Source organism: Drosophila kikkawai, chromosome 2L, assembly GCF_030179895.1.
Source record: "Drosophila kikkawai strain 14028-0561.14 chromosome 2L, DkikHiC1v2, whole genome shotgun sequence".
NCBI classification, from domain to species: Eukaryota; Metazoa; Arthropoda; class Insecta; order Diptera; family Drosophilidae; genus Drosophila; species Drosophila kikkawai.
The window spans coordinates 28,909,943-28,929,950 of NC_091728.1; the positions used below are offsets into that span (position 1 = coordinate 28,909,943).

The 20,008-nt window shown below is 47.7% G+C and overlaps 1 protein-coding gene and 1 pseudogene across 3 annotated transcripts in view; both read right to left on the reverse strand.

The window, feature by feature from the left end:
• Window positions 1–3,458: 3,458 nt before the first annotated feature.
• The window catches only part of LOC121502785 (uncharacterized), a 45,930-nt gene continuing 29,380 nt past the window's right edge, over window positions 3,459–20,008 (reverse strand). Inside the window, exons 1-2 of one of the 3 annotated variants that reach the window (XM_070283275.1) lie at window positions 3,947–5,214; window positions 3,459–3,866 (exon numbers count right to left, since the gene is read on the reverse strand). In XM_070283275.1, the coding sequence (XP_070139376.1) occupies window positions 3,858–3,866; window positions 3,947–5,017 (1,080 nt within the window). In that variant the 5' untranslated portion in view covers window positions 5,018–5,214 and the 3' untranslated portion in view covers window positions 3,459–3,857. Of the gene's footprint in view, window positions 3,870–3,946; window positions 5,215–20,008 lie in introns of those variants that run through there. The other 2 variants (XM_041776509.2, XM_070283276.1) reach the window with 2 other exon arrangements.
• Window positions 6,673–8,004, reverse strand: LOC138927940 (histone H1-like; annotated as a pseudogene).

The following is a 20,008-nucleotide window of genomic DNA, read 5'->3' on the forward strand; positions in this document are numbered from 1 at the left end:
CAACGTTTCTCGCACGTAGCTAGCAACTGCAACATGCCGTATAGGTGTGTCAAATGCCGTGAGCCACACAGCCCAGGGCAATGCAAGGTCAAAAAACCAGAAAACAATGAAACACAAGTTTTAAAACCCAAATGTGTAAACTGTAAAGAAGAGCACACAGCAAACGCAAAACTATGTCCCTTCAGGAAAAGACTAGTCGAAAAATTAGCCGAAAAGAGAAAAAATAATGAAACAAAAACAAACAACCAAATCGTCAAAACAACCCAAATAAATAGAATAACCCCAAACAGATCTTTCTCCTCTCTATTCCCAACCAATAATAGCACGAACATAAACAACAACAACAATAATCAACAAAATAAAAACACACCTAAAACAACCATAAATACAATAAATTATAAACGTCGATTCTCAGTTGATTGCTTTTATTTCCACGATTTTATTAATAATATTTTAATATTTCGCCAATGTGCGTTCTCGAACAATCGTAGAGTGACCGTATCCTCTTTCTCTTATAATCCTAATCTTCTTATATATTAACATTGTGTTAATTGGAGCAACGGAACTGAAACATAAATGCTAATGGTAGAAATACTAAATGCTAACAAATGCTAAATACTAAATGCTAACAGCTCGGCCATCCTGACTATTAGATCGTCCTCGATCGTGAATTTCTTTATGTAGAATACTGAAATGTTTAGAAATTTGGCTACTTAATGTTATTGTTTAACTAAATAAATAGTAAAATTTGTACATTAATCACAAGATAATTAAAATAAAAGAAAAAATTATAAATATATATGATAGCAATATTAATCAATAAATATGTTAATTTACTATTAAGGAGTTATTTTCGCACTGATTACGCCAATCTGCCCCTTTCTTAACCGACATGCCTATTCCTTCATACGGAATTTGACTAATTTGACAGTTTTCTATGTCGGTTAACACGTATCTATCGTTTGGTAAAATTTTCTTATTTCGGTACAAATTTCTTATTTGTGCCGATTGTGGTGTCAATGCTTCTCATTACAACAAAATCTCCTTCTGTAAATTCTACGTGATCTTTATGATTTTTCTGATAATATTTCTCACTTCTTCTCTGACATTGTTCTATTTTATCTAAAGAGTTCTTACGGACATTTTCTAAATCAGACTGTGCTATATCGATTCTATCATCTAAATATTCTGTTAATGCATCAACATTACAACCTCTCTGTTGAACTCCGAATAATAATACTGAAGGCAATTCTTTCGTAGTTGAATGCACGGAATTATTAATGGCATATTCGGCCGTTCGCTTGAGGTGATGCAGTGGCTACTTTCTCATGTTCAATATTGTTTTCTAATAAAAATTTCGCAAACTCCAATGACGTGAAACATGTACCCCTATCACTTATAATTCTACGTGGTTGACTGTAATACTGAAAATATTTTGAAAAGCAAATATTAACTTCTTTTGTACTCGTTGTGTTTACAGAAAACAATTTAACAAATTTAGTGAATCCGTCAATAATACCTAATAAATGTTTCTTCTTTGAAATAACCGAGGGTAGTGGTCCAAAATGGTCCACATGTAATGTATCAAACGGAATTGGTCGTTTAGGTATATTATGCAATGTTCTATTATTAGCATGTGTGGTTACTGTAAACATAATACATTTTAAACAATTTCCAATAAATGATTCTATCTTAGCCTTCATATCCGGAAACCAATAATGTCTCATTATTTCATTTACACATTTGTCTGTACCTAAATGACATAAATTATCACCTAATCTATAAACAATTCCATCACTCAATACAAACTTCTTCACATATCCCTGTTCTAACTTTTCTTTTAACTTAACAATAAGACTATCTCTATTTTGCGTTATCTGAAGCTGAAGGTTTATGTCATCACTATCAATCACTGAAACTATTTTAACTTGGTTGTCACACTCTTGTATTGTTACTACTGGTTCATACTCAAAATCTTGATTAAGGGCTGAAGGGTATCTACTCAATGTATCAACATGGGTCATATATTTCCCACTACGATGCTTAAGAGTATAATTATAATTCGCTAATTCTAAGGCCCATCTGGCAATATTCGAATTAAGGCGTCCCTTTCCTAAACATAAAACTACTGCATTACAATCTGTTACTATGTTAAATGGTATTCCTTCTAGATATATTCTGAATTTTCGTAATGAATAGACAACAGCTAATGTTTCTAATTTAAAACTTTCATATCTTGCTTCAAGTTTTGTTGCTCTTTGTGAAAAATACGCAATTGGATGAAATTTATTATCGTCTTGTTTCTGTAATAAAATTCCACCAAACCCTTCACTACTTGCGTCACAATGTAATTCTGTTTATCTATTTGGATTATACAGAGCTAAAATCGGAAAAGAGATTAATTTCTCACGAAGATACTCAAAGATTTTTATGCAATTTTCGTTAAGTTCGTACTTAAAGCCTGCTTTGGTTAGGTCTTGCAATGGTTTTGCTATTTTTTAATATGCCGGAATAAATCGCCTAAAATAAGAAAATAATCCTAAACACTTTTGCATACCATGGCGATCTTTTGGTATCGGAAGATGTTTAATCGTCGATGTATGTTCATGGTTCGGACTTATTCCTTTCCCACTGAGAGTGTATCCTAAAAATTCAATGCTTTGGTAAGCGAACTGACATTTGCTCAACTTAATTTCTAGTCTATATTCTGCCAGAATTCTCAATACTCTTCCTACAGTTATAAAATGATCACTAAGTGTCTTCGAACCTATTGCAATATCATCTATATAAACTACTATATTTCCTTCACGTATCAATGGCTGCAGAATAAAATTAATAAATCTCATAAATACTGTATATTGATATTGACCGGAGGGTGTCACAAAAGCTGTGTACTGCACTGAATATTCTGCTACTTTCATTTGGTGGTATCCACTTTTTAAATCTAAAAGTGTGAAATATTGGTTCCCTTCTAATCTCTCTAATCATCTAATCTAATCATCTATCAGAGGTAATGGGTATCCATCACGAATAGTTATCTTATTAAGTTGTCTATAATCCACACACATCCATTTTTCTCCCGATTTTTTCTTAACAAGTACAATAGCAGAACTATAAGGCGAATTACTTTCTCTTATAAATCCTTTCTTCAATAATTCATCACTTTTACTATCTACTTCCTTCTTTTCCTCATATGAAAGTCTTCTTGGAACAGTACGTACAGGTTCTTCCGATTTAAGTCTTAGCCTCATTTCATAATTATGTTGGATCGCTGGAATGTTGGCTAAATCCAAATAATTTAATCTTATTATTTTATTGAGTTCACTACGGTCCTTAACTTCGGGTCTATGTCAAATTTTTCATCATCCCTTAATATGTCAATACTATATATAAATGGTATGCTATCATCACTGTCTCTTCCGATAGCCTTATATAATTCTACTGTATCATTTTCAATGTCAAAACTATTCTCTGATTCATTGTCACTATTCAATTCATTCAATAAAATCTTCAATCTATGCAATGGGTCACTATTAATATTCACTGGGTCACTATCAATATTCAATGGGTCACTATCAACATTCAATGCAATAATTTCTTCTCTTCTTTTAATTTCATCCTTAAAAATCAACTTTATTCCAAATTTTTCCAAAAACTTACGCCCTAAGAGTACATTAGTTGCGACATAATTGTCGGGTACAACAAATAAATCAATTTCTTCTTCAATGTTTTGAAAATAAAGTTTAACAAAAAATTTTCCAAATGTTTCTATTTGAGCTCCATTTACACCACAATATTTTGTTGGGGTCAACACGTCATTAAACTTTTTGTAGGGTATAGCTATGCGCTGGATTAAATTAATGACGCTACTGGTATCGAACATGGCAGAAAAGAATGTTTTTTTATTATTATGTTGTCTACGATCAGTGCAAAAATATACTCCTACCTGATTGAAAATAGGTATAAACATCTCGTTTTGCTGCTCATCTCGCCCGCTCTGATTGTTGGTAGCTCCCACGACTCTCGGAGTAGTTGCTGGCTTCTGTTGGCAGTCCTTTAACATGTGCTGAAGGGATCCACAACGGAAACAGGATCCTTTCTCGCGCTTCGGCGCAGTACAAGACGAAGCGTAGTGTCCATGTGCCGAACAATTAAAGCAGCGTATCAGGTTTCTGCTCCCTCCAGCGATAGTGCCTCCTGTGCGATAGGACATATTTTGGGAATTTTTTCGTAGAATCGCATATTTTCGTGCCATTTCCTTTAGTTGTTCGATTGTGGTTGCCGAGTACAACAGTGCGATATTGGCTGAACGATCGCGAAAACCATCGATGATGAATTGTATGGTTAGTTTTTCATCAATATTAGCACGCAGCGCAATTTCCTCCATTTTGAGAATGTAACCTATGACGGTGTTCTTGTCAGGGTTAAAAATGGTTTCCTTCAACAACAATACTATATCGGCTGTTGAATTGCCGCGGCCAAATGTTTTCACAAAATTTTCCTTAAATTCGTCATACGTATTCGATCGGTCGACACGCAGAAACAAGTCGGCATCTTTCCCTGGTTTCATCAGCATAAGAACACAACGTAGTTGAAAAGTTGCGTCATCATTTACACTTCTGCAAGCTCTTTCAAAATCCAAGATCCACTGAAGTGCTTTTTCATTTTCAGTAGCAGAGAACGGAACCATGAGCTGCTTTACCATTTGGACGTCATCCGTTACCTTATCGTCATTTTGCATCAATTTGGCGAGTATTTTCTTCTTCTCAGCTACTCTTATTGCGGCGTCAAGGGCTTCTTCTTCTTCTTCCAATGTGTGCTCGACATGTGCGCTCGCGGTCCCCTGGCTCATGAGTTCCATTTTGGTGTCTTCTTCCTCCGATATGGTTTCAGGAACCTCATGAACATCTTGGCAACCGGCATCTGAAGCAAGATTACGCAGTTGTCTGAGTGTTGCGCTTGTTGGGAACTCGATTTCGTTGGCCTTTAGCCATTCCACAATCTTTGACTTATCCATTTCCAGTTGGCGTGGTGCTCCCAATTCAATTATGAGAAAAAAAACGTTGTATATTTCTCGGATAGCCCAAAATACTAGTGTAGGCGCTTGTGTAAGACGGTTGTTATCCCACTTCTGAAGTTATAAACGTCGATTCTCAGTTGATTGCTATTATTTCCACGATTTTATTAATAATATTTTAATATTTCGCCAATGTGCGTTCTCGAACAATTGTAGAGTGACCGTATCCTCTTTCTCTTATAATCCTAATCTTCTTATATATTAACATTGTGTTAAGTGGAACAACGGAACTGAAACATAAACTAAATATACTAGAATTTATATATAACTTAGCACAAAAATAAAGCATGAAATGCATTTTTAAAACAAAAGCGAAGTGAGTGAGACGGAAGACGTTGAAGTTAAAGCCGCCGAAAGACAAATGGCTGCTTATGCAGCCGCAAACCACCAAACAACAGCAAAAGTGAACAGCAATATCGTAGAAAAAACTTATCAACCAATTCTAGAGACGGCCTATTATTCTAATAAAACAAAACAAATATATAAAACTAAAATCAAAATCACATATGTAAATGTCCCCATGTAAATACACCAGCCCCCCCCCCCCCCCCTGTAAATATCACCCCCCCCCCCCCCCCACTAGATAATAAGAAGAAACAACAGCAACAAAATCAAAAAAGAACGACAGGGTTTTTCAAAAAATTTTTCCCAGTCACATACGCAACACAAATAATGACCATAAGTCTAAAACAAACAATAATATAAACAAAACATAAAAAGACTACCACCTTGAAATGCAAATAGCGCGAGGCAAAATAGAAATCCAAGATCTCTGTAAACTAGCTTTAGTCCACCTAGTATTACGTATAAAATAAGTATGCAAACTGTATATCATTTAAACTGAATAAAGGACAACTTAAAACCAAACCGACTGCTATGAAAGGCGATGAGCATCATGAACAGCTTTGTGAATGACATCTTCGAGCGCATTGCTGCCGAGGCTTCTCGTCTGGCGCACTACAACAAGCGCTCGACCATCACCAGTCGGGAAATCCAAACTGCTGTTCGTCTGCTCCTGCCCGGAGAGTTGGCAAAGCACGCCGTCAGTGAGGGAACCAAGGCTGTCACCAAGTACACCAGCTCCAAGTAAATTTCCCCGCGGATGCGGAGAAGCATTAAAAAGGCCCTTTTCAGGGCCACAAAAAGTTTTACCAAAGAATCTGAATTTTCAAAAGCCTAATTTTTCTTTAAATATATAAAGCTTCCATTTTAAAACCAAAAGCTGTCCTGTAAAATACAAAACCTATTTCGAATTAAAATTTTCCTGGAATTGTACAATTTAAATGTGACCCCTTTAAAAAATTTGGAAAAAAAAGTATTTCTAGCAAAAAATCGACTTAGATCGATATGACCAAAAATTAATATGGTTTATAGGGTCGGACATGACTCTTGACTGCGATACGCTATTTTCCTCCGAAAATTAATATATTAGTATTATTATTTATTATCAAATAAATAAATACTTCTTGGTTTTAAAGGAAGCGGGTCCATTTCAACGGGAACACTATTTGCAATTTTAAAAAATTGATAAATTAGCTCTCTTTTAAACAAGTTTTGTAGCCCTGAAAAGGGCTTGTTTAAATCAATTTCAAATTTCAGATTTCGAAATCTAAAATTGCGATAATTAAGATTATCTTAATATACTTCTTCGACGCCGTGGTCTTGGCTTTCGGCTTCTTAGCGGTAGCCGGAGCAGTTGCTTTCTTCACTGCCTTCTTAGGATTGGCGGACTCTGCTGCCTTGGCCTTCGGTGCCTTGGCTGCCTTTGGCTTCGCGGCGGCCGGCTTAGCCTTTGCTGCTGCTGGCTTTGCCTTTACGACTCCAGTTTTCTTGGCATCCTTGGCCTTTGCCTTCTCAGTTTTCTTCTTCTCGGCAGTCTTCTTGGTGGCAACGGCCTTCTTAGCCTTGGGTTTCTTGTCAGCTTTCTTTGCGGTGGCTCCGGCTTTCTTGGTGACTACCTTCTTGCTTTTGACTTTTTTCTCAGCAGCCGCAACCTTTGGCTGGGGCTCCTTTTTGGCGGAGGCCGACAGTTTGAAGGAACCAGACGCACCCTTTCCCTATGTTTGGATCAGCTTTCCATTAGCCACTGCGGACTTCAAGTACTTCTTGATGAATGGAGCCAGTTTCTGGGCGTCGCATTTGTAGGTGGCAGTGATATATTTCTTGATTGCCAGAAGCGATGAGCCACCACGCTCCTTCAAGTTCTTAATGGAAGCATCCACCATTTGTTGAGTTGGCGGATGTGATGAACCTGAACCAGATGCCTTTTTGGCGGCCACCTTCTTCTCAACTGGCGCTAACGAAAAACACTTTTGTTTGTATAGAAATGGCGCGAGCGGTCTAGACAGTGTTGCCAGATGACAATTTGGCTTTCCCACTACAAAATCGCAAAAAGTTGAAATTTCCCCCTAAAAAATCCAGTTTTCACCCTAAATTTAAAAATCAGTTAATTTCATAAATATAAGGAAGAAACATCATTTTGTTAGTTTTATTTAATTTTTTTTTTTACATATGCATCGATAACATTTTCTGAAAACTCGTTCTGAAAACTTGTTGAAATTGTTGGGTAGATCATAAATTCTACAATGTTTTTTCAAAACATAGTATTATAACAAGTGTGACGCGCAGACGCGCACAAATATATACGTAAGATAAAATAAGGATGATAATAGATTATTCAATAGAAAACTATGAATATGAAATATGGAATAGATTTGAATTAAATGCGCGCGCGCGCCATGATCAGGCGCAAAGGGTCACATTGGCCCAAATGAGGATCTGGCCACACTCTTAATGGCAAATTTCTCCGGGCGCGTCGGTCACACTCGGCCGCACTGGAGCGCTATATAAGGCGAGCTCCAGCCCTTGGTAAGCATTCAGTTTTCGACCAGCGATCGGCCAAGTCTACTCTGGGGCCGGGTCGGCATTTCTTTCAGCAACCACCTCAGACAACAAATAAATTTCTGAGACGATTAGGTTTTGAGTGTTTTTGTGTTTTTTTTAGTTTTTTTTTTTTGTGTTTTGTGTGATTTTTTGTTTTTGTTTTGTTTTTTTGTGGTTTTTGTTTGTTTTTTTTTTCTTAGGTCTAGATAGGGGGAGGGGGGAAAAGGTTTATTTACAGGGGGAAAGGGTGGGGGCTTATAGTTTAGTACTAGCTAATGTTTGGTTTCTTGTGTATGTATAAGGGTATATGTTGTCACGTAGTTCTCTGGCCGGGATAAAATCTCAGTCGGGGCCAAGGAACCTATACAAGAAAATTTATATAGAGGGATGGGACCTGTAGTAGGAATAGTATGGGGGTGGCGGAATACCGAGGAACGAGGCGCACCATACGTAGAAACGAGAGAAAGAGATCGCAGGTTACGTATCCGGGCGTAGGACCACGTGGTTTACTGCCAAGAGCCACTGTACTGTCTCATCCGTATAGCCGACAGTGAAAAGGTGGGTCTCCAGCACCATCTGTCGGGCGAACGGATGAGGCTTGGAATGAGGCTTGAGGTTGGCAAAAGTCAGAGAAAGTGTCGCTGGCGCCCCCTGGTGGGTGAACGCGGGTAGCGCCGTCTGCCGGTCAGGGCCGATCACACCGTAGAGGTGAGATTCGGTTGGGGTGGGAACGGTGATCGTCCGAAAATTCGGAGAATAGCGCCCTCTGACGGGTTTCACGCCGATCGTGAGTTCACAACTCACGCCGCTAGGTGGCGTTGTAGGCCGAAAACGCGTGTTGGTCGTGAGGGGGACTCGGACCAATAGGTGGCGTTGTAGGCCGAGGATATATGTGGGTCGCCGCAGCGGCTCACGGTATCGGAATCGGGGCTGAGGGGGGAAAGCGGGGGGCTACTACTCCGGATGGTCTCGGAGTCTACGGAAACTCTACTACTCCGGATGGACTCGGAGTCTACGGAAACACTACTACTCCGGATGGACTCGGAGTCTACGTAAAATCTACTACTCCGGATGGACTCGGAGTCTACGTTAAATCTACTACTCCGGATGGACTCGGAGTCTACGTAAAATCTACTACTCCGGATGGACTCGGAGTCTACGTAAAATCTACTACTCCGGATGGACTCGGAGTCTATGTAAACACTACTACTCCGGATGGACTCGGAGTCTACGTAAAGTCTACTTTAGCTGGGCCACGCAGGGGGAAGAGAAGAGGAGGAAATCTCGGCCGAAGCTTCGTCTTGTGAGTGGGAAACCAGACACAAGCGTCGGTCTCGGTCGAGGTGGAGGAGAAGGGTGAGGCGCAAGGGTACCACGAACTACGAAATAATAATAACTTCACTTCACTTTGGGTTTTCTGTTGGTTTATTATGTGTATTCTTTGGGAGGTCGGGGCTTGCTGCTGCCCTTACAAATAGGGGAAAAGGGGGGAAAAGGTGCTTACGTGACTCCTGGCGACGCGGTTGTCGCGATCTGGCGCGTGGGGAGGGGGGAAACGCGTAGGGCAAACTCGCGTGGCCGGCGTGTGGCAGCGGCGGCTCGCGTCACAGCACGCGATCGAGCGTGGTGGTGGCGCGGCGGAACACAAATTCGCGGGTGCGCGAGAGCTAACTCGGTGGTGAGATGTCGCGTTGGTCTCTTCGGTCTCGAAGGATGCGGTGACTGGCGCACGTCTTGTCGCGATGAGCGCTGAGAGCGGAAGAGGATGAGTGACAAAACTAGTGCTCGCACTTAAGCGACGCGTCGCGCTTATCGATCGGCCGGGTCGCTTATCGAGTGGCTTATCGATCACAGGGTCTCTGCGCGGGTCGCGTCTTGGCTAACGTAGTGTTCAGGGGTTGCCACCTAGTTCGTTTCGGGGGTTCACTTCTCCACTACTAATAATTAATATCTACCGCTTAGTTTAGTTTTTATAAGTTTATAATGAGAAATGCGTAATATTTACAAGGGGGAGAAATGAACTTAACCTAATAGGAACAAGAATAATAATGAACTTAGCCTAGTAATAACGATGATAATAATGAACTTAACCTAGTAACAATAATAATAAAGCGAAGGTGACTCCGAGCTCTCTCTCGGCACGCAGTTGGCGATGATGATGATGATGATGAAATGGTGCGCCCCAGATTTGGGGCGTTACATCCCCACCCTACTTCGGGGAAAAAAAGAGACGGTTCCCCGTCCGCTGGACCGAGGGGTGATCTGGTACGACCCATCCTCAGTCCGTACTCGCAGGCGTTGGCGGGCGTACTGGGCGGCGGCGAGTCTGGCGGAGATGGTCCGCCACACAACAGCGGGCACACGGCGGTCCGGTAGATTATGCTCCCACCCGTCCGGAAGCGGATATCGCTCGCCTTCCGGCGGGTCCTCGCTGGGGTGCACGGGGCTCCTCTCTCGTCCGTCAGTAGCGTCCTGAGGTGGGCTGACGAGGCCGTCGGGGTTCCAGCGTTCTGGAGCAGCCCAAATCAAGTCTTCGACCCCAGCTGGGATCTGGTCTAGCAGTTGTCCGATGGTCCCGGGTGACATGCCTAGCGTGGCACTGAGGGAGCTGGACCTCGGGGTTATCGCAGGGGGTGTGGCAGCTGCGGTGGACTCGAGGACGGCGCTCGAGCTGGCATCCTCGGGTGATCGAGAGGCCATGGCTGCGGGTGGTGCGTGGACGGCGCTCGAGGTGGCATCCTTGGGTGATCGAGAGGCCATGGCTGCGGGTGGTGCGTGGACGGCGCTCGAGGTGGCATCCTCGGGTGATCGAGAGGCCATGGCTGCGGGTGGTGCGTGGACGGGCAGCGGTTGGCAGGGGACCAGAGTCAGGACCGGATCCCTGCGTCGGAATCGCTGGCCCGTGTCTTCTTCGTCGTCGCTGGGTTCCGACTCCCACTCCATTGCCTTGCCTGTGGGGTGGTGTGGGCGACTGGAGGGGTCCATGGTGCTGGGCTTAGCGTCCCGCATTACGATGTCCTGCGGCAGGGCGTCATCTCGAGTCAATGTCGCAGGCTTCGAGGTCGTCGGGCCCGGGTTCCCTGGCATGTCGCAGTCGTTGCCTGAGCTGGCGAACGAGGGTACGGCCCTGTCGTCCACGCCGAGAATGCAGAGATGTTCCGGGGACTCTGGAAAAGTCACGTAAGGGCTTTCTGAGGGCCGCCACGGGACCTCGACCTGCATGGCCTCGTACGTAGTGTGGATTAGGTACGCCCACGACCCTCGCTGGTACCAAAACCTGTCCTCTCCGGTGTAGAGGAAGTGCTGCGCTCCTTCGTGTGGGACGCTGTCATCGTCCTCGTCTTCCTGCCGATCATCCGAGCTCTCGGAGTACGTGGGCCGGGGATCATCCTCGTCGTCAGTGACGTCCTCGACGTAGGCGGCCGGCGGCTCGTCCTCGTCGTCCGGATCGTCCGGATCGTCACTGACGAACTCCTGCTCGCTCCCTACGCTCTCTCGATCCTCCGAACTTGATCGGTAGTCCGCCTCCCGCTCGCAAGGGTTGTACACCTCCGTGTCGGACGACCCGGATGGACTCGGGCGGTCCGGACGCGGGGCGTATTCCTGGCGTTCGGGGAATGCGTCCGCGAAGTACTGGGTGTACGGACGGGGCGCGAATCCGGTGGTGGGGCCGTCGTGGACGCGACGCCCGTACTCGTCGGAATAGTGCGGCGATGTGTCACGGGTTGGAGGTGGAGCGTGAAGGCCATCGCCATCTCGGCGACGTGGCGGTGCGCAGCTCGACGCGGCCCGGCGGGGTCTTGTCCGAGCGCTGGAGGTTTCCGGATAGGGTGAGGGCTCTCGACCGGAGCCTCCCGGCTGGCTCATACCCGTCGGGTCTGACCGGGTGGACCTCCCAGCGTACGCCGATCCTGGGCGTAGCCGGGGGTCCCGAGAGGTCGTCGGCTGGCTGGTGACCCTGCTGCTGGGTCCGGGCTCTCCCTCGCTGTCACTTGAAGACAGCTCAATCGTCTCCATGGCTCCGGATCTGTGGAAGATACAACTACTCTAGCTTAATCTGAGGGGGCCTATGAAATGAGACCTAACGGGCAGCAGCGATAAACCCCTAACTTGCGAGTATCCTTAAGCTTAACAAGGGTTCTTAGTGATATTGGGACACAGAGTAGTGTAGGGGTACTTATAATCACCCCTCACTGATAGCAGGGGTCGGTTGACCTCGGTGAGACGGCCCGGGTTGGTCTCCGGCGCCATCTTCGGCGGCATCACTGTCTTCGTCGTCGGGATCACCTGTGGAAGAAGAATGAAACGCTTTTAAGTCTCCAATATTGGCAAGTCGTCCCTTCCGCTGGCCTGGCAGGCGGATTCGGACGACGTTGGGTGAAGGAAAAGCGACCACTTTGTAGGGCCCGTCGAATTTTGGGGCAAGCTTCGCTGCGAACCCCTCTGCTGCTTTTGAGAGGTGATGTTGTCGCACCAAAACGAGTGATCCCAGGGCCGGCTTCCAAGTACGGCGACGCATGTTATAGTGCCTGCCCTGCTCCCGGCTGGCTCTCTGCAGGTTGTTCTGCACTATTTGAAACCCTTCCTTCAAGCGATTGGCCCTCTCTGAAGGAGTCTGCGGCGAGGAGGCTTTTCCAGGGGTCACACTGTCGTACCATGATCCGGGTAGTCGTGGCTCGCGGGCTTGGAGTAGAAATGCTGGACTAAACCCGGTCGACTCTGAGACGCTCGTGTTGATCGCCAGTGATAATTCAGGCAACAGGCTGTCCCACGTGTTCTGCCCATGTTCCACGTACTGAGCGATCATGGTTTTCACTGTGCGATTGGCACGTTCGGTCGGGTTCTCTCTTGGGCAATAGGGTGCGGTGAACTGCAGCTCGACTCCCGTCTCCTGAAGGTAGTCCTTGAACGCCTAACTGGTAAACTGCGTCCCGTTGTCGCACACCATCTTCTTCGGAGCTCCGAAGCGACTGATGATGCGCTCACGGAAGGCTCGTATCAGGATGGCCGTCGTTGCCTTTCGCAGAGGCACCAGCTCGACCCATTTGGTAAAGAGGTCGAAGAACACAAGGAGCATGGTGTTCCCCTCTTTCGAGCGGGGTAATGGTCCGACGAAGTCTGCACACAGTATCCCGAAGGGCTCGTTCACCTGTCTGGTCAGCATTTTCCCGGCTTGCTGTCGTTGTTCCGACTTGAACTTCTGGCAGGGGACACATTGCCGCACGTACCGTCGTACGTCTCGGAACATCCCCGGCCAGTAGTACTTCTGGGAGATCCTGATGATCGTCTTGCGTATCCCCAGATGTCCAGCCGTGGGTGCGTCGTGACAATCCTGCAGGATTCGAGCTCGATGTTCCGCGGCGACACAGAGCTTCCATGGGATGTAATCCTGGTCGTCCGGGCGGTGGCCGAGATGTCGGTACAGCTCTCCGTTCTCGATGATGTAATCCGGGAACTTCTGTGGGTTCTCCCGGACGTCCTTCGCCTTCCTTTGAAGCCACTTGCACTGGTGTTCTCCTTGTGTGAGTATCTGCAGATGTTCCAGCGGTTGTCGCGATAGAGCGTCGGCAACCACATTGTACTTCCCGCGTCGGTAATGTACATCGTATTGGTATTGCTGGAGCTCCAACGCCCATCTGGCAATCCTTCCGGTGGGGTTTTCTATCTGGTCGAGCCATTTAAGTGCCAGATGGTCTGTGATGACGTCGAACCTGTACCCTTCAAGATAGCATCTTAGCTTCCGGATTCCCCAGACAATTGCCAGACACTCCTTTTCTGTGGGTGAATAATTTAGCTCAGCGGCGTCAAGCTTCCGGCTGACGTAGGCAATAACTCGCTCCTGGCCATCGATTTCCTGGGTTAGGACTCCCCCGAGCCCATAGTTACTGGCGTCCGTTTGTAAGGTCATCTTCACCGAGAAATCCGGACATGCCAGCACCGGCGCGTCCGTTAGCAGGGTCTTCAGAAGGTCGAATGCATCCTGTTGCTCTGCTTCCCACTTCCACCTCTGATTCTTCCTCAGTAAATTTGTCATGGGTTGCACCACCGAAGCGAAGTTTGGCACGAATCGCCTGTACCACGAGGCCATCCCGAGGCACCTCCTCAACTCCCGTAAGCTCGTGGGAGGGCTCAAGTTGCGCACTGCGGCTACCTTGTCTGGGTCGGTGTGGATACCTCGATCGCTGATCACGTGCCCCAGATAGGCTATCTTCCTCTTGAAGAACGAGCACTTCTCCTGATTGATCCTTAGGTTGGCTCTCCTTAACCGTTGGAACACTTTGCGTAGGTTCTCCGTGTGTTCCTCGAGACTCGCTCCAATGACGATGATGTCGCCGAGATACGCAAACGCGTGTGGATCGAGGTCAGGCCCGATCACGCTATCCAGCGCCCTCTGAAAGGTGGCCGGAGCCGAATGCAGTCCAAATGGCATGACCCGCCATTGAAATAGGCCTCTTCCAGGCACAGTAAACGCGGTGCATGCTCGGCTGTCAACAGCCATAGGGATTTGCCAGTACCCGTTGCGCAGATCCAAGGTTGAGATGTATTTGGCGTTTCTCCGACGCTCTAGGATGTGGTTAATCCGCGGTAGCGGATATGCATCAGGGATGGATTTGGCGTTTAGTTGTCGGTAGTCGACACACATGCGCCATTGGCCGGTTTTCTTCCGCACCAGGACTAAGGGGGCACTATGTGGGCTGCGCGACGGCTCGATGCAGCCCTGCTCTAGCAACGCATCCACCTGTTCGTCGATCATCCGTTGCATGGCGGGGTTTTTCGGGAAGTAGCGTTGTTTAATCGGCCGATCATCCCTCATCGTGATTCGGTGTTCGGCGATGTTGGCTACCCCGGCCATTCCCTCGAATTGAGCTAGTTGCTCGCAAAGAAACGCTTGTACGTGCGGGTGGGTCTCGCCGTCGTTCTCTGGGGGCTCGTGGTTTGGGTGTCGGTGCTCTTGTGTCGGGGTTTCCTCGTTGTGTTTTCCTGGCGTGTTCTCGTTGCGTTCCTCATCTTCCTGTTCCCGTTGATACCCCTCGATGTCGGTATCTTCGCGTGTCTCTTGATGTTCGCCGTCGTAGTTTTCCTTGCGTGTTCCTGGCGTGCGTTCCCCGACGTGCTGCCCGTGTGTTTCCAGCTCGTGGTCCGCCTTTCGCCTTACTTGGTTCTCCTCGCTTTCGTCTGTGCTCCTCTCTGCCTCGTTGATCTCGATTGGTGCTGTGGTCTGGTTTTCTCCTCGTGTTTCTTCGCATCCTTGGGGCTCTGTGCCATAGGATCTGGGTGGCTCTACATCCTGGTTGGCTATGCCTAGCCGAGGTTCGGTTGGTGATGTGTTCAAGGGTCTCAGGGTATCTGCGGGTCCTAGCGTCACTCGTGTTTGACTCTGGGATCCTGATGCCGATGGGTGGTTGTGTTGATCGGTATGCATTGGTCCGTTGGGTCTGTTGTGGTCGAGTTCTTCGCGTCAGTGTGGAGGGAGCGTGAGGCTGGCCGTCCCACAGCGGAGTGTGGTGCCAATAGATGCAAGGAAATCCATCCCGAGGATTAGGGGCTCCAGCATCGCGGGCATCACGAGTAGGGGAACCTGAATTGATTTCCGTGCGAGAGTCACATCAGCCAAAAGCAACCTTGACACTTCAACCCGGGATGTGTCGGCGAGGTTGATCTGTGTGCGGATTTCCCTGAACTGGTGGGGTTGCCCCACTACGTCGGCGACATCCTGGCTGATGAAACTTCGCGACGCCCCTGTGTCAATGGTGGCTAGACGCACGTGTCCGCCAATGTCGACCTCAGCAGCGATCCTCCCTCTCTCTATCCTAAGCGGTGCGGTTACTGGTGACTCCCGGAATTGGGTCCCGACGGACTCCGCCGGTCGAGGGGACCCACCCCGTTTCCCTGTGGTTGCCGTCGGCAGCACTCGACGGTTCGGACGTCTCGACGTCCGCAATCCCAACAGAAGTATTGTCGGACGTCCCGACAATCGCGGCTGAAGTGTCCTGGCTCCCCGCAGTTGCGGCATGCATCTCGGACATCAATTCGCCGATCAGATGCTGTCACCCGATTAACCCTGGCGGGCACGGGTGCTCGGGGCTCAGGCTGTGTGTGAGGTGTGTTTCCCTGACTGGGTCTCATCGGAGAAGGAGGGTGGATCTGACTTGGGGGAAGCGGATTGCGGACAGGGGTATTCATGGCGATAGGGTTGCCGTGTTGTCGCTCGCGGCTCCGCTTCTGAACAGCCTCGAACTCGGTGGCTAATTGAGCTAGTTCCCCGATGGTTTGAAACTCGCTACGCCGGATATACATTTGATACTCCGGCGAGACGTTTTCGTAGAGCCGATTCAGCTCTTGGGTTTCATCGTAGCCTGCATGGCGCATGAGAACGCGAAGGTCTAGCATAAAATCCTTGAAGGTTTCCCCCTCCAACTGCTCGCGACTCCGAATCCGGTCATCTAAGCGTTGGAGGTATCTGGGGGGAAGGAAGAACTCCAGAAATTCTCGTCGGAAGGTGGTCCAGTCGGCCCCTTGGAGGCGACTCGTCTGGAACCACTTGTCGGCTCTGCTCGTCAGCAGTTCCGCCATAGCCCGAGGGAGAAGTCCTAGGTCAATCCCGTAGGACAGAGCTCGGCCTTCGACCTGCTCAATGAATGCTAATGGGTCTGAATACCCATCGAACTGAAGCCCCCATTTCCGGATTCGCTCCGGAACGCAAACGAATTCCCGACGGTGCCGGTCGTGGCTCGGCTCAGGGTACATTTCCCGGGGAATAGTTGAAGAAGAAGGGGCGGTGATCGAAAAACTCGGGGCAGGAACAGTGAAGCTCGGGGCCGTCATAGTGAAGTTCTGGGGGGTAGTAGTAAAACTGGGAGTGGAACGCGGCCGGTCCGCGGGAGAGACTCCGGCATTCGATCCTGGATTTTGACTTGCCGACAGGCCACTGGGTCCCGGCCTCTCTTCTCCAGGAGGCCCAGGGCTCGGACCCCGGGTGGTATACCGCCGTTCGAGGTCGGCGAGTCGAGTCCACACCTCCTGTGGTTGCTCGGACTCCTTGATGAGGGCGACAAAATTTCGCCGTAGATCGTCGACGACTCCCTCAGGGGAGAACCCAAACTCTTCGGCGAACGCTTGCAATTCTGTCTTCAGGCGGGAATAAATCCACCGCGTGGAGACCCCAGGATTCTTAATTGTACGTGGAACGAACTCACCGGTATGTTTTTGGTCGGGATCCATGGCTTCGGTGGGTTCTTCTGGGTTGTCTTCGAGTACTCTCTGCTCGTTTCTGGATATCGTTGGGCCACTGGGGCTCTTGGTTGGAGTCTATGGTTTTTTTTCCCCTTTTCACTGACACTCGGTCGCGTAACTGTTCGAGTTCGCGAGTAAGCTCGTGGGCTTAGTACTGGGCGCGCGTACTGGTTCGATGCGAATGTGTTCACGGTCGCGGGCACTTGGTATACGTTTCTTTATATTTTTTTATATATTTTTTTTTTCTCTAGTTTTTAGGTAATGTCACTCGTTCCGGGGTTACACACTCCCCATACAGGTGGTATTTTTCCTGGTATTTTCTCCCTATGGTCCCTGCTCGGGCGCCACTTGTCACGTAGTTCTCTGGCCGGGATAAAATCTCAGTCGGGGCCAAGGAACCTATACAAGAAAATTTATATAGAGGGATGGGACCTGTAGTAAGAATAGTAGGGGGTGGCGGAATACTGAGGAACGAGGCGCACCATACGTAGAAACGAGAGAAAGAGATCGCAGGTTACGTATCCGGGCGTAGGACCACGTGGTTTACTGCCAAGAGCCACTGTACTGTCTCATCCGTATAGCCGACAGTGAAAAGGTCGGTCTCCAGCACCATCTGTCGGGCGAACGGATGAGGCTTGGAATGAGGCTTGAGGCTGGCAAAAGTCAGAGAAATTGTCGCTGGCGCCCCTGGTGGGTGAACGCGGGTAGCGCCGTCTGCCGGTCAGGGCCGATCACACCGTAGAGGTGAGATTCGGTTGGGGTGGGAACGGTGATCGTCCGAAAATTCGGAGAATAGCGCCCTCTGACGGGTTTCACGCCGATCGTGAGTTCACAACTCACGCCGCTAGTTGGCGTTGTAGGCCGAAAACGCGTGTTGGTCGTGAGGGGGACTCGGACCAATAGGTGGCGTTGTAGGCCGAGGATATATGTGGGTCGCCGCAGCGGCTCACGGTAGCGGAATCGGGGCTGAGGGGGGAAAGCGGGGGGCTACTACTCCGGATGGTCTCGGAGTCTACGGAAACTCTACTACTCCGGATGGACTCGGAGTCTACGGAAAGACTACTACTCCGGATGGACTCGGAGTCTACGTAAAATCTACTACTCCGGATGGACTCGGAGTCTACGTAAAATCTACTACTCCGGATGGACTCGGAGTCTACGTAAAATCTACTACTCCGGATGGACTCGGAGTCTACGTAAACACTACTACTCCGGATGGACTCGGAGTCTACGTAAAGTCTACTTTAGCTGGGTCACGCAGGGGGAAGAGAAGAGGAGGAAATCTCGGCCGAAGCTTCGTCTTGTGAGTGGGAAACCAGACACAAGCGTCGGTCTCGGTCGAGGTGGAGGAGAAGGGTGAGGCGCAAGGGTACCACGAACTACGAAATAATAATAACTTCACTTCACTTTGGGTTTTCTGTTGGTTTATTATTATTACTCCTGGCGACGCGGTTGTCGCGATCTGGCGCGCGGGGAGGGGGGAAACGCGTAGGGCAAACTCGCGTGACCGGCGTGTGGCAGCGGCGGCTCACGTCACAGCACACGATCGAGCGTGGTGGTGGCGCGGCGGAACACAAATTCGCGGGTGCGCGAGAGCTAACTCGGTGGTGAGATGTCGCGTTGGTCTCTTCGGTCTCGGAGGATGCGGTGACTGGCGCACGTCTTGTCGCGATGAGCGCTGAGAGCGGAAGAGGATGATTGACATAACTAGTGCTCGCACTTAAGCGACGCGTCGCGCTTATCGATCGGCCGGGTCGCTTATCGAGTGGCTTATCGATCACAGGGTCTCTGCGCGGGTCGCGTCTTGGCTAACGTAGTGTTCAGGGGTTGCCACCTAGTTCGTTTCGGGGGTTCACTTCTCCACTACTAATAATTAATATCTACCGCTTAGTTTAGTTTTTATAAGATTATAATGAGAAATTCGTAATATTTACAAAGGGGAGAAATGAACTTAACCTAATAGTAACAAGAATAATAATGAACTTAGCCTAGTAATAACGATGATAATAATGAACTTAACCTAGTAACAATAATAATAAAGCGAAGGTGACTCCGAGCTCTCTCTCGGCAAGCAGTTGGCGATGATGATGATGATGATGAAATGGTGCGCCCCAGATTTGGGGCGTTACAATGTGTATGTGAAAGATCTTTATTAATGACAGCTTTTGGTAATTTATTATTTTTTAAAGGCATACGAGTTTGGCTGGGTCCAGAGATTGCTTCGATCTGTGATAAAAGATCAGGTCATCGTTTCTATTGTAGATGATACCTAAATTTTTTAGATAGTTGAAGTGCTTAATCATTAAGATGTGAGTAGATTGGCCGGCTCTCAGACCGATCTGTGCAACGCTTTCTTTAACCAGCTGGTTTGAGCTGTCTTGGTTTGTTTCCAGGAATTTTTGTAGTATATGAAACATATGAACATCAATTTTCTTTGTTTTCATTAATTTGTATAGTTCTGCATTGGGAATGTATTTATGGGTAAGCGGGCTTCTGACCGCCGCGCCAATAGCTCTGCGAAAAATACGACGTTCTGTTAGTCGGATGCGTTCCATTTGTCTGGAAGATAAGTTAAAGAAGCCTATATGCCCATAAGCAAGGGTAGGCTGTAGAATTTTCTTGTAGATCAAGGCTTTGATCCTAGTTAGTTGGGCTTTTTGATCAGGATTGTTTCCTGAGATAGGGCCAAGGGCGTTGTGTAGCTTGGCCGTGCGGTATTTGGCTTTTTTCAGTGCATTATCAACGTGACTGCAGAATCTGCGTTTATTATCATAGGTTACCCCAAGGTATTTGATCTCAGAGCTCATTTTTATT